This window comes from Lampris incognitus, chromosome 17, assembly GCF_029633865.1.
Source record: "Lampris incognitus isolate fLamInc1 chromosome 17, fLamInc1.hap2, whole genome shotgun sequence".
NCBI lineage: Eukaryota > Metazoa > Chordata > Actinopteri > Lampriformes > Lampridae > Lampris > Lampris incognitus.
The window spans coordinates 29,631,858-29,644,645 of record NC_079227.1 but is presented as its reverse complement, the minus strand read 5'-3'; the positions used below and the strand labels follow the sequence as shown (position 1 = coordinate 29,644,645).

The following is a 12,788-nucleotide window of genomic DNA, read 5'->3' as shown; positions in this document are numbered from 1 at the left end:
CTAATGTTCGCGAGCTGCACGTAACCGTCCGATTCCCTGCCGACCGGTGCCAAGGAATTCGAACCCTTTGCCGTAGCCAGCGCAGATCAAAGTCACGTCCTCCACTTACATCTGATATTTACTGGGGCAGATTTGTGGTGGAGAGATGGGGAGAGGGATAAAGAAAAAAAAAAGAAAAAAAGATGATTAAACGAACAGTAAGTGGGCGTGACAGAATGCGCGGATCTCTGGATGAAGGGAGTAGAGAGGGAAAGGTGGGATGGGCAGAGGAGTGGAGGCAGACGGGTCGGCCGTGTAAAGGGACAGCGTCTGCTTTATCTCTCCGTGCAGTTTAAGAGCGTTACCTTTTATGGTGGAGCTGATGGAGTAGCTGTGTGTCTGCCAATGATATGACACAGCCTGTAGTCTATTTACTCCGAGAGAGGTCGGCCTCGCTTCCACTTGATGTAAAAAAAAAGGGATTTATTTATTTCCCTATGTCTTTTAAAGAAGGCCTACCCCCCCCCCCCCCACACACACACACACACGGCTGCTGTTCCTCTTCTCCGTCAGTCTTTCCAGAGACGACAGTAAAAGGTAGACAGCAGTGTTGTGGCGGACAGAGGAGTAGAAGGAGAGAGAGGGCGTCCGGGTTGCGTGGCAGTCTATTCCATTGCCTACCAAGACGGGGATTGGTGGTTCGAATCCCCGTGTTGCTTCCGGCTTGATCGGGCGTCCCTACAGACACAATTGTGCTTGTCTGTGGGTGGGAAGCTGGATGTGGGTGTGTGTCCTGGTCGCTGCACTAGCGCCTCCTCTGGTCGGTCGGGGCACCTGTTCGGGGGGGGTGCTGGGGGCTGATGAGAATAGCATGATCCTCCCACACGTTACATCCCCCTGGCAAAGCTCCTCACCGTCAGGTGAAAAGAAGCGGCTGGTGACTCCACTTGTATGGGAGGAGGCATGTGGTAGTCTGCAGCCCTCCCTGCATCGGCAGAGGGGGTGGAGCAGCAACCCGGACGGCTCGGAAGAGTGGGGTAATTGGCTGGATACAATTGGGGAGAAAAAGGTGGTGGGGGGGAAATCCCCCCCAAAAAAGAAGGAGAGCGAGGTAGAATATAGGAGAGAGGTGGGTGATAAGGAGCGGTCAGGTTGGATGGAGGGAGAGACGGAGAAGGCGATGGGTGAGATGAGTGCAGTTGATGCTCAGAAGGTGTTTCTGTCCTGCTTACAGTGGAAGCTTCTTAGCACGGCATGAATATTGATTCAGTGTGCAGCTGTTACATGCACACAAAGTGATCAAGTCACTTCAGGGTCACTTAGCCCACAAATGCTGCAAGCTTTGCCTGACTTTGTTATTTATTTAACCTTTTTTGGGGGGGACCCCCCCCTTTGTTCTTCTCAATTGTACTTGGCCAATTACCCCAGTCTTCTGAGCCATCCCAGTCGCTGCTCCACCCCCCCACTGTCGATCTGGGGAGGGCTACAGACTACCACGTGCCTCCTCTGATACACGTGGAGTCGCCGGCAACTTCTTTTCACCTGACAGTGAGGAGTTTCGCCAGGGGGATGTAGTGCGTGGAAGGATCACGCTATCCCCCCTCAGTTCCCCCTCTCCTCTGAACAGGTGCCCCAATTGACCAGAGGAGGCGCTAGTGCAGCGACCAGACCACATACCCGCATCCGGCTTCCCACCCGCAGAGAAGGCCAATTGTGTCTGTAGGGACGCCCGACCAAGCCGACGGTAACACGGGGATTCGAAGCAGGATCCCCATGTTGGCAGGCAACGGAATAGACCGCCATGCCACCCGGATGCCCTTTTATTTAACCTTGTAGGTGACTCGCATAAACGCGCACATAATTTGCATTTGTGTGTGTGTGTGTGTGTGTGTGTGTGTGTGTGTGTGTGTGTGTGTCTCTCTGTCGCAGTGTGTGCGCGCCTCGTCATGCTTTGGTGCACACATATTTGTCTCTCCGTTGCCAAACCCGGTCAGACAGTGGAAGAGACCTCCTCGCTGTGCTTCTCGCTACAGCCAGAGAGGGTATTTACTCAGCCTTTATCCTGCCCCGTGTGAGGAATGCGGCGCTGGCACCCTCGAGACACTGGCCATCCTCCAAGACGGGGCTAAAAAAAATGTGTTTTCCTGATTGTACGGCGGGGAGACGCAGACAGCATTTAGACAAAGGGGGCTTATGCACAAAAGAGCCGTCCCCCCCTGGAGACCATGACATGTAAGAGGGGACTCGGTGAAATCAGTTATGGTGTTTTCTTAAATGTCCATCTTTGCATTTCCCATTACATGTTCCTGCAGTAGTCTGTAAGGCTGGGTTCACCGGCAGGTGCAGCGATATTGACAGGCAGGTGCAGCGTTATTGACAGGCAGGGGTGTAGCGTTGTTGACAGGCAGGGGTGTAGCGTTATTGACCGGCAGGGGTGTAGCGTTGTTGACAGGCAGGGGTGCAGCGTTACTGACCGGCAGGGGTGTAGCGCAGCGCCCCTTTAGATGAGATTAGATCATATTAGCTGACATTACATCACAGCTAACCAGATTAAACTGTTCTTCATCCAACATACTTTACTCCCTTGTGCCCCCGTAAGCTCATTACTTAGGGAACGGACATCTTTCTTTCTCTTGCACATCTACACACACACACACACACACACACACACACACACAATTCTCTCACTGCAGGTAGGAAGCACACATCAGCGACTATCGTTCAGTTAAGAGAGTTTTGTTGTCCAGATGATTTAATAGCTAAGTCTTTGGTGATGAATGTATTCATGTGTGTGTGTGTGTAGGTTATCTGTTTGTTTGTGTCTCTGTTTGTGTCTGCCTTTATGTGTCTTTCTCTGTCTACTTGTGTGTGTGTGTGTGCGTGTGTGCAAGTGTGTGTGCGTGTGTGCGCATGCGTGCAAGTGTGTGTGCAAGTGTGTTTGTGTGTGTGCATGCAAGTGTGTGTTTGTGTGTGCGTGTGCATGCAAGTGTGTGTTTGTGTGTGTGTGTGTTTGCATGTGTGCGTGCAAGTGTGTGTGTGTGCAAGTGTGTGTGTATGTGAGTGTGTGTGTGCAAGTGTGTTTGTATGTATGCAAGTGTGTGTGTGCATGCAAGTGTGTGTGCAAGTGTGCGTGCACATATGCAGGGTTGTGCGCGCAGACACACACACTTGTCCTGACTTTTGCCGGTCACGGCTCAGCGCGACGTGCATGAAGGTGTTGTTGCCGCCGTAGTCATCAGTGTACAAATGTGTAAATGGCACAGTGAAGCCATGGTATCGAAAGGATATGTGTGTGTGTGTGTGTGTGTGTGTGTGTGTGTGTGTGTGTGTGTGTGTGTGTGTGTGTGTGTGGTGTGATGTGGGGAACCCAAGAGACTGGTAAGAGAAGAGAGAGACAGACGATGACAAAAGGAAGCAGATGAAACGGAGAAAAGCCGATCCTCAGGAAGCGAGACTTGCTGAGGATCTGCGCTGCGGGTTTTGGGCCATTTATCCCTTTTTAACAAGGAGCCATGGGGGCCGGGGTTGTTGCCCTCTTCCCCTCGTGTAGCCTTTTAAATCTCCCGGTAACATGGCGGATGCCTTACTTGAGATATCAAGCAGGACACCGTCATCCCTCCAAAGGCTCCATGAGCCAAGGCTTTATTATTTATTTATTTATTTTGCACCATATCCCAGTTACTCTTTCTTCTTTGTACACCGCCCAGGGCCTGTTGTGTGTGTAAATATTACACTTCAGTCCACCCTGGCTCCACTTCTACATTTAACAAGGGATACATACACGATGAAGTTAGTCAGTGTGAAAACAAGGCAGACTGGGGGGGAATGGCGTGATCCTCCCACGTACTACAGCCCCCTGGCGAAACTCCTCACTGTCAGGTGAAAAGAAGCAGCTGGCGACTCCACATGTATCGGAGGAGACATGTGGTAGTCTGCAGCCCTCCCCGGATTGGCAGAGGGGGTGGAGCAGCGACCGGGACGGCTGGGAAGAGTGGGGGTAATTGGCTGGAAGCAACTGTAGCATGACAAATTAAAGTAGCGTTCTTCTTTTCTGTCTGACTTGTGGGGGTATTATGTGTTCCAGACAGTCAGTAGTTAGCCTGTGTCTGTCGTTCCCCTTCGTATCAGGCAGTCTTAAACAGTCATAGTATATAGAGTGATTTGTAGCAGACCACCGGGAATGGCTTAATGACATGCACTTTGTTTACAATACCCCAACTCCCTCAGCCGGGGGGGGGGGGGGGGGATAATGCGTCTGCGGGGACGCGCCACGCACCAACACACCGCGTTTAACCCTCGAAAACACAGACTTTTGCACACGGTCATGCGCACGCCGATGTCTATTTTGTGCACGTTTAGGGAACAAAAACGTGCACACACAGATGAGGACCTTAACACATTGTCGTCCTCTGTGTCGTCCCTGCATAATGTGTGCGCGTCACACCGTGTTAGGGTTGTGTAAACTGTTTATTACACCGCGAGCAGGAGGCCCCGTGAAGCCTCTCTCTGATGTCTGCTGTTACACAATCTGCAGCTCAGCGCCACATAGTCAGCCATATTCCCGCCGGCCTCTTGTATTTATTTATTTATTTCCGTGCTCATCGTGGATTCTCCTTATGGATGTGCAGGTTAGACATCGTGTTTACACGCGCCGCGCCCCTTCATCTTTCACTCAACGCGCCGTCGTGTCTGAGTGCTCGCTCTCGTCGCTCCCCCTCCCTCCCTCCCTCATTTCCCGCCTGTGCTCGCATGCGTGCTGTGCGCGCGTATATGAACACAAACGCAGACACGCCGTTTGTTTGATTTAGCTATTAGTGACAGTTCAATTCTCCTGACGAGTTCAGCAGATGTCCTGAGCATATTCGGCACCGCCATCCGGGTGTAGTTATCTCTGTCAGAGAGAGGGGCTGCGTGTGAATGCAAAACACACACACACACACACACACACACACACACACACACACACACACACACACACATATGCATCGCATATGTGGGTATATGAGTGTGTGTGTATGTATTTTGTGTATGTGTGTATGTGAGTATTTTTGTGTCAGTTTGTGTGTGTGTGTGTGTGTGTGTGTGTGTGTGTGTGTGCACTTGTGCGTTTCAATATTCACACATTAATAATCTGAGTGTGTGCAAACACATCTGTCATAATTTCAAGAGTGCGTCATCACTGTTATACGAGTACATTGCAAAAGTTTATATCAAAGCTGCTTCAGGGTGTCTGGGTAGCATAGCAGTCTATTCTGTTGCCTACCAACACAGGGATCGCCAGTTCGAATCCCCGTGTTACCTCCAGCTTGGTCACGCGTCCCTACAGACACAATTGGTTGTGTCTGCGGGTGGGAAGCTGGATGTGGGTGTGTGTCCTGGTCGCTGCGCTAGCGCCTCCTCTGGTCGGTCGGGGCGCCTGTTCAGGAGGGAGAGGGAACCGGGGGGGGGACGGGGACAGCATGATCCTCCCATGCGCTACATCCCCCTGGCGAAACTCCTCACGGTCAGGTGAAAAGAAGCAGCCGGTGACGCCACATGTATCAGAGGAGGCATGTGGTAGTCTGCAGCCCTCCCCGGATCGGCAGAAGGGGTGGAGCAGCGACTGGAACTGCTTGGAAGAGCGGGGTTATTGGCCGGGTACAATTGGGGAGAAGAACAGGGGAAAAAAAGCTGCTTCTAACACACTGATTTCAGAAGCACATAACGTGACTCAGTGACTCAAGTATAACTGCATTTTTTTTGTCTGTTTTTCTTCATTCTTTCTCTCTTCCTGTCTCCCTGTTCTGCTGTCTCTCTCTTCCTCTGCAGCCTGATGAGCTGACCAACGCGTTGGAGATCAGCAATATTGTGTTCACCAGTCTGTTTGCCCTGGAGATGTTGTTGAAGGTGCTCGTCTATGGGCCGTTTGGGTACATTAAGAACCCCTACAACATATTTGACGGGATAATTGTAGTCATCAGGTGAGCTGAACCTCAGCTTCCTTACAGTGTGGTACCTTATGGGCTTGCCTATCTCGCAGAGCTTCACACCCTAAATTTTGTCAGATCTTCAGTTATAGTCACACATCTAGTATGATATAACAAGTGTGACCTGGATTTTTGTGTGTATGTCTTCAGTGTGTGGGAGATTGTGGGCCAGCAGGGCGGGGGTCTGTCCGTGCTGAGGACTTTCCGGTTGATGCGGGTGCTGAAGCTGGTCCGCTTCATGCCCGCCCTCCAGAGACAGTTGGTGGTGCTGATGAAGACCATGGACAATGTGGCCACCTTCTGCATGCTCCTCATGCTTTTCATCTTCATCTTCAGGTAGGTGGCAGAGGAAGCAACAGAGACACGCAGAGAGAAGGAGATAGAGAGTTACCTTGCGGTGAGGGACTCCTTCCCAGAGGTCTGACACTCAATAGTCGAGAAGTCCATAAGGCCTCTGTTAGCACATATGGCTAACCTGTGAGTCTGTATATGGAGCCCGTTCTGTAGGATCCTTGCTCGGATGTGTGTGTGTGTGTGTGCATAAGTGTAGTTGTACATGTGTTTCCATATGGTCATTGTGAGTCAGATAATGTTGATGATAATGACTATAATAGTACTGATACTTAGAGCAGTGTTTCTCAAAGTGTGGGTCAGGACCCACAGGTCGGTCTTGGGAATATTTCAAATGAATTCACCTCAGGTCCATTAAAAAACAGACATGATTGCGTACAGGTGGCGTGGAGGTCTATTCTGTTGCCTACCAACACGGGGATCGCCAGTTCGAATCCCCGTGTTGCCTCCGGCTTGGTCAGGCGTCCCTACAGACACAATCGGCCGTGTCTACGGGTGGGAAGCCGGATGTGTGTATGTGTCCTGGTCATTGGACTAACTCCTCCTCTGGTCGGTCGGGGCGGCTGTTCGGGGGGGAGGGGGAACTGGGGGGAATTAGCGTGATCCTCCCGCGTGCTACGTCCCCCTGGTGAAACGCCTCACTGTCAGGTGAAAAGAAGCGGCTGGCGATTCCACATGTATGGGAGGAGGCATGTGGTAGTCTGCAGCCTTCCCTGGATCAGCAACGGGGGTGGAGCAGCAACCGGGACGGCTCAGAAGAGTGGGGTAATTGGCCGGATACAATTGGGGAGACAAAGTGGGGGGGGGGGGGACATAAATAAAAACACAGAAGGATAGTATATGTTTGGAGTCAGTGGCGTGCTCTGTCCTCTCTGTAGTTAAGTAATATATTTGTTGGGTGCTTTTTGGTCCAAGGTTAGTAGTTTCAGATGAGAAAAAGAGAACAAATCTCTCTGACCAAGGCACGCCGTGTAATTTAAAAATGTCTTTATTGAAACTTGGACATATCCAAAAAGGACCTAAAAATGCCCACGCGTAGCGGCGACCAGGACACATAGCCACACTGGGCTTCCCACCCGCAGACAAGGCCAGTTGTGTCTGTAGGGATGCCCAACCAAGCCGGAGGTAACACAGGGATTCAAACTGGCGATCCCGGTGTTAATAGGCAACGGAATAGACCACTATGCCACCCAGATGCCCCAAAGCACTATAATGTTTACATTTCTCAACTGATTTTAATGAGTCGTTTTAATATTCAAGGGTTCATGGTCTACGTGGATTACAAAAGAAAAGTTTATTCTCCAGGTACTTACGAACTCGGTAGTTGGGCTGTAATCCCTGTTGAAATCAGTTGAGAAATGTAAACGTTATAGTGCTTTTTATCCAGAAAAACCTCAGCTCCCCCATTTACATGTATATTTGTTTACAGGCTAGTCTTGCCCAGTTCAATATGGTATCAGGCTTGAGGTATGATCCAGCAGCCAATGTGGTGTATTTATGTATATAGTGTGTCTATGGTCTGACCAGGCATAATATTTGGTTTTACTTGACACCAAACTAGCCCTGTGATGGTCTGGTGGCCTGTCCAGGGTGTCTCCCCGATAGGCTCCAGCATCCCCGCGACCCTGAGTAGGATAAGCAGTTTGGATAATGGATGGATGGATGACACCAAACTAGCACTGCACCACCGGATTTTGACTGACACACCCTCAACTGTGCCCCCACGCCCATTTTGGCACAAGCGATGTCCTGACGAGCCCCTAAATTAGCACATGTGCCCAGGTTAGAGGCAAATCACCTTGCACCTAATGAAATTGTCACTACGCCTGCGTTAGCGCTACCGCCGGCCTTGCGCCACCCGGAAACTAGAGCCCGTATTGTATACACATCCAACAGCTGCGCTGGACCCACTGCAGTCACAGCACCGGCAATGAAATGAATCACAATTAAGAGATGCGATTAAAGCGAGAGAAGGGGGTTGGCATGGAAGATAGAAGAGGTACAGAGGAGATAACGGGGCAGGTAGATAAAACGGAGAGTGTAGAGAAGAGGAGAAGCCAGGAATCGGTAGGTGGGGTACACTGTTTGGACAGCCGCTGCCCAGGTGGAACTGAGACGTGAGGCGAGCGAAATCAAAATGATGGGACGACATGGACATGCAATTCCCTCTTTCTTCCATCATCGCCTCTCTGTCAGCCCAGCTTTCCGGTGAGCTCAGCGAAATCGCGTCTGCGAATGTTTCCCGCGGTTATCTGGAGAGAGCCCACGTGTGGATGGGCTCAAACGCACGCGCAAGTGCACACAGCAACATGATCCTACATACACACACACACTCACACACACACACAGTGGTCCTACAGGGATTTGTATGTGAATAACTAAAATCCCCTGATTTGATTGAGGGGCTGCCAAGTTGACTCGGCGGAAGACCGTTTGCTGATCCTTCGTCCTCGTCCAGTGTACTTTAATGTCCGTGCAACTGATATGAAGGAAGACCAAAATAGAGACTGTTGACATTACTGCTGCTCATTCACATCAACACCGCATTAGGCAAAGGGCAAAGCAACTGATGAGCCTCCTTTCTCCTATTCATGACTTTGGATTTTACTCTTTCTTTCTTTCCCACAGTCATGCCTCTTAAGATGTCATGTTAACCGGTGTATTATGTGTTGTTCTCCATTCTCGGTCTCAGCATCCTGGGAATGCATCTGTTTGGCTGTAAGTTCGGGTCCGAGAGAGATGGAGACACTCTGCCCGACCGCAAGAACTTTGACTCCCTCCTCTGGGCCATAGTCACGGTTTTCCAGGTGAGGATGAACCAAATCTCCCGGCAGTTTTCGTATTGTTGTCATTAACTTCCTCCCTCGTCCTCGCTCTTATTCCACATCAGTCTGGTTCTCCCACATCTATCCTGCCCACATTGCTCAATTGACTCATTTCAATTGGAATGTGGTAAAAAGGTTAAATAGGGGGCATCTGGGAGGCGTGACGGTCTATTCCGTTGCCTACCAACATGGGGATCCCGGATCAAATCCCCGTGTCACCTCCGGCTTGGTCGGGTGTCCCTACAGACACAATTGGCTGTGTCTGCGGGTGGGAAGCCGGATGTGGGTATGTGTCCTGGTCGCTGCCCTAGAGCCTCCTCTGGGGAGGGGGAAATGGCATGATCCTCCCACGTGCTACGCCCCCTGGCGAAACTCCTCCCTGTCAGGTGAAAAGAAGCCGCTGGTGACCCCACATGTATCAGAGGAAGCATGTGGTAGTCTGCAGCCCTCCCTGGATCGGCAGAGGGGGTGGAGCAGCGACCGGGACGGCTCAGAAGAGTGGGGTTATTGACCAGATACAATTGGGGAGAAAAAAAAAGGGGGGAGGTCCAAAACTTTTTTTAAGTAGTCTTGATGTTCACATACTTTCTTCTCAAATTCACGCGTCAACCAAACGATCCCGCAGCGTGACGCCATACGGACCCATTTTGAAACGCAGATCCTTTCCTATTTATTGTTTGGTGTCACATCTGGTGAGCAAGCGGCCCTGAAGTGTTTGTAAGTGTCAGTGTGACCCTCTTTACCAGATGCTGCTAGCTTACACGCCGAGCCAGCAGGCTAGCCTTCCGGTACATACTGTAATGCTGTAATCGTTCTTTTGTTCATAGTTTAAAATAGTGACAATGGGGACTGTCTGGAGACTGTCCCGCCACAGGTCTTTGTTGATATAAGTAACCCACTTAAACAACAGTGTTGTATGAACCTTCGGGTCTGTATGTTATGTTGGTCGCACAGTTTATGTTGCGACACTTAAGGTTTTAAGGGCCAAACAATCAGTCATTTAACAACGATTATACAAGTTGAACAAGTAGTTTCCCCTCGCCTCTCATACCCTGTCCTCTCATACCCTGTCCTCCCCTCTCGTCTCCGCTTCTCTCCCGCAGATCCTGACCCAGGAGGACTGGAACAAGGTCCTCTACAATGGCATGGCCTCCACCTCTCCCGTGGCTGCCCTCTACTTCATCGCCCTGATGACGTTCGGCAACTATGTCCTCTTCAACCTGCTGGTGGCCATTTTGGTTGAGGGTTTTCAGACGGAGGTAATGTCGCGAGCACACGTGGGGGTACCCTACATGCGCGCACATGCAAGACCCCCCCCCCCCCCTAGACGAATTATACTACTGTACCGTCGACACAAACACACACAGATAACAAACAATTCCTAAACCCTCGCAGCTCTGGAAGGTATTATCTGAGGACGTGAGATCACATGGGTCACGCTCTTTCTTTTCTTTTCCCTCTCTCCTCTTCATCATCTTCTATTGCCCCCCCCCCCCCGCCTCTGCCCTTATTCGTCTTTGATTCTCGGCCCGTCTAATGCAAGCCGAGCATTCCTCACCATCTCGGCAGTCGACCTAATTATTGTTCTGATTACTCACTGAGCAGCCATACCGTACATCATAGGAAAAATATGTCTGTACTTCAAAATCACGGCAACCCGCCCGCCTGCCCGCCTGGCCTTTTCTTCCCCCCGTCCTCAATAGGCTTCCATTCCTCCCTTTGACACCCCCTTTCTTACAGTGTCTCTCGTCTTATATATATAAAAAAGAAAAAAGATGGCGTATCGGCACCCGACATAGCTGCGATTCCTCTCTGACGGAGGGGAAGGGTGGGAGGTAGCACAAAGAGAGGGGAGGACGGGGATTAATAGCGATTATTGTTTAGAGACAGGTAGCGCTGCTCTCCTCATCAGATGAATAATTGAGCTTTCCAGAACATTTTTTTGTTCTGCGGAGAGCAAAGGGAGGAAATCGATGAGCTGTCTCGCTCGAGTTTTTGCCGGCCCGTCTGGAGAATATAGGACTCCATTTTAGACAGACAGAGCGGGGAAGTGGGAAGGGAGAGGAAGACGCGAAGTAGAGAGAATAAATCACTAGCATTCTGTCGACTTCTTCCCACGTATCTTTGCTGTCCCCCCCCCCCTCTCTCTCCCTCTCTCTAAGCTGTGACAGCACCTGTGCTTTGATCTGCAGTATTCTTCAGCTCCCTGCCTGAGAGGAGAAGAAGAGGAGTGGGGGAGGAAGAGGTTGACAGACGCATGAAATATGTATTAATTGGAATGGTTTTTTTTCCCCCTCTCCCGACTATTATGCTCATCAGCTGTACAAATAGCCCGTGCACAACAATGGCGGGTGAGAGCACGAAGGGGAGGGAGGTCACACTGACCCCCTTTCTGTATTTCGGCAGCGCAACGGAAGAATGTGGTCATCAAGATGCAGGGGCTTTAACTGCACCGCGGATTAGAAGTAAATCCGTTTTCCATTTTTTGTAGGCCTCTCCGTGCAACGCGAAGGACGTGTGACGGGAAGTTTTTTGATGTCTCGTATTTGATTAAAACTTCAGCAAAACAACAACACAACTTGCCATAAAAATACAAGCACATTCATAGATGCTGCACACATGTCCACACACACACACACACACACACACACACTATTGCTGCATGCAGATTTGGCTCCGTGCATGTAGTTACGCAAACACATAAACAGACGATGCGCAGGCTGTGTGTTTTGCGAGGCCTTGCGGTCAGGGAGGTCCACATTAAAGTTTTTTTTCTTCCAGTCTTATGTTTGAGACCTGAGTCCCCATAAGCTCACTCCTTCCACACCGCCGCTTCATGAGAGAACTGTTTGCTTAATTCCTTCCCCCCTCTTTTTTTCTTCTTTCCTTTCCACCTTTTATCCTTTTCTGCAAACACCGAGTTTATTTTTAGTCGGCCAAACTTTCCCTGCGTCAAGGTTGCTAGGCAACGGGCCATTGAATGATGTGAGCCAAGACAGGAGATGTACGGCTCTGGAGTAAAGACCCGCTGTAGTCACGTGTGCGTGCCCACGCGCGCGCGCGCGCGCACACACACACACACACACACACACACACACACACACACACATACCTCTCACAGCCTGCGGTCATAAAGGCAGGTGAGGTAAACAATGTTGTGCGATCATTTTTCTTTCTTCCGCGCCAGCTTATTGACTTGGTTTAACTCCTCCTTTGATTAGTTTCACCTCCTCCTTCTCTTGCAGATATTCTCAAACCATCAGTTTCCTCCCCCTCCCATCATACTTTATTTCAGCTGTACTCCATATTACCCTCTATCGCTCTAGTTCTCTTTCTCTCTCTCTCTCTCCCTCTGTCTCTCTCGCTTTCCCTCTCTGTCTCTCTGTCTCCCCCTCTCCTCCCCTCTCTGTTCCCCCCCCCCCCTCAACCCTATCAGATTGTGACGGTGTGTCCAAGTGACAGAATCCAATATCCACTGCGGGAGAGACTCCAGGCTGGTCTTTTCCTTTATGGAGAGAAAACTGTTAACAGAGAAGAGAGAGAGAAAAAAAATAGCTGCCATTTGCACCTTCTCATTTTATTGCACTCCTCAGTGTGACAGTAAACATACACACATGCGTGTGCGTGCACACACACACAAATACGCAAATGCTGAAACACACACACA

At 50.4% G+C, this 12,788-nt stretch overlaps 1 protein-coding gene across 1 annotated transcript in view; it reads left to right on the top strand.

The window, feature by feature from the left end:
- Positions 1 to 12,788, top strand: part of cacna1g (calcium channel, voltage-dependent, T type, alpha 1G subunit) — a 181,439-nt gene that overhangs the window by 81,488 nt on the left and 87,163 nt on the right. Inside the window, exons 14-17 of the mRNA XM_056297388.1 lie at positions 5,788 to 5,939; positions 6,096 to 6,281; positions 8,989 to 9,103; positions 10,225 to 10,380. Of these exons, the coding sequence (XP_056153363.1) occupies positions 5,788 to 5,939; positions 6,096 to 6,281; positions 8,989 to 9,103; positions 10,225 to 10,380 (609 nt within the window). The remainder of the gene's footprint in view (positions 1 to 5,787; positions 5,940 to 6,095; positions 6,282 to 8,988; positions 9,104 to 10,224; positions 10,381 to 12,788) is intronic.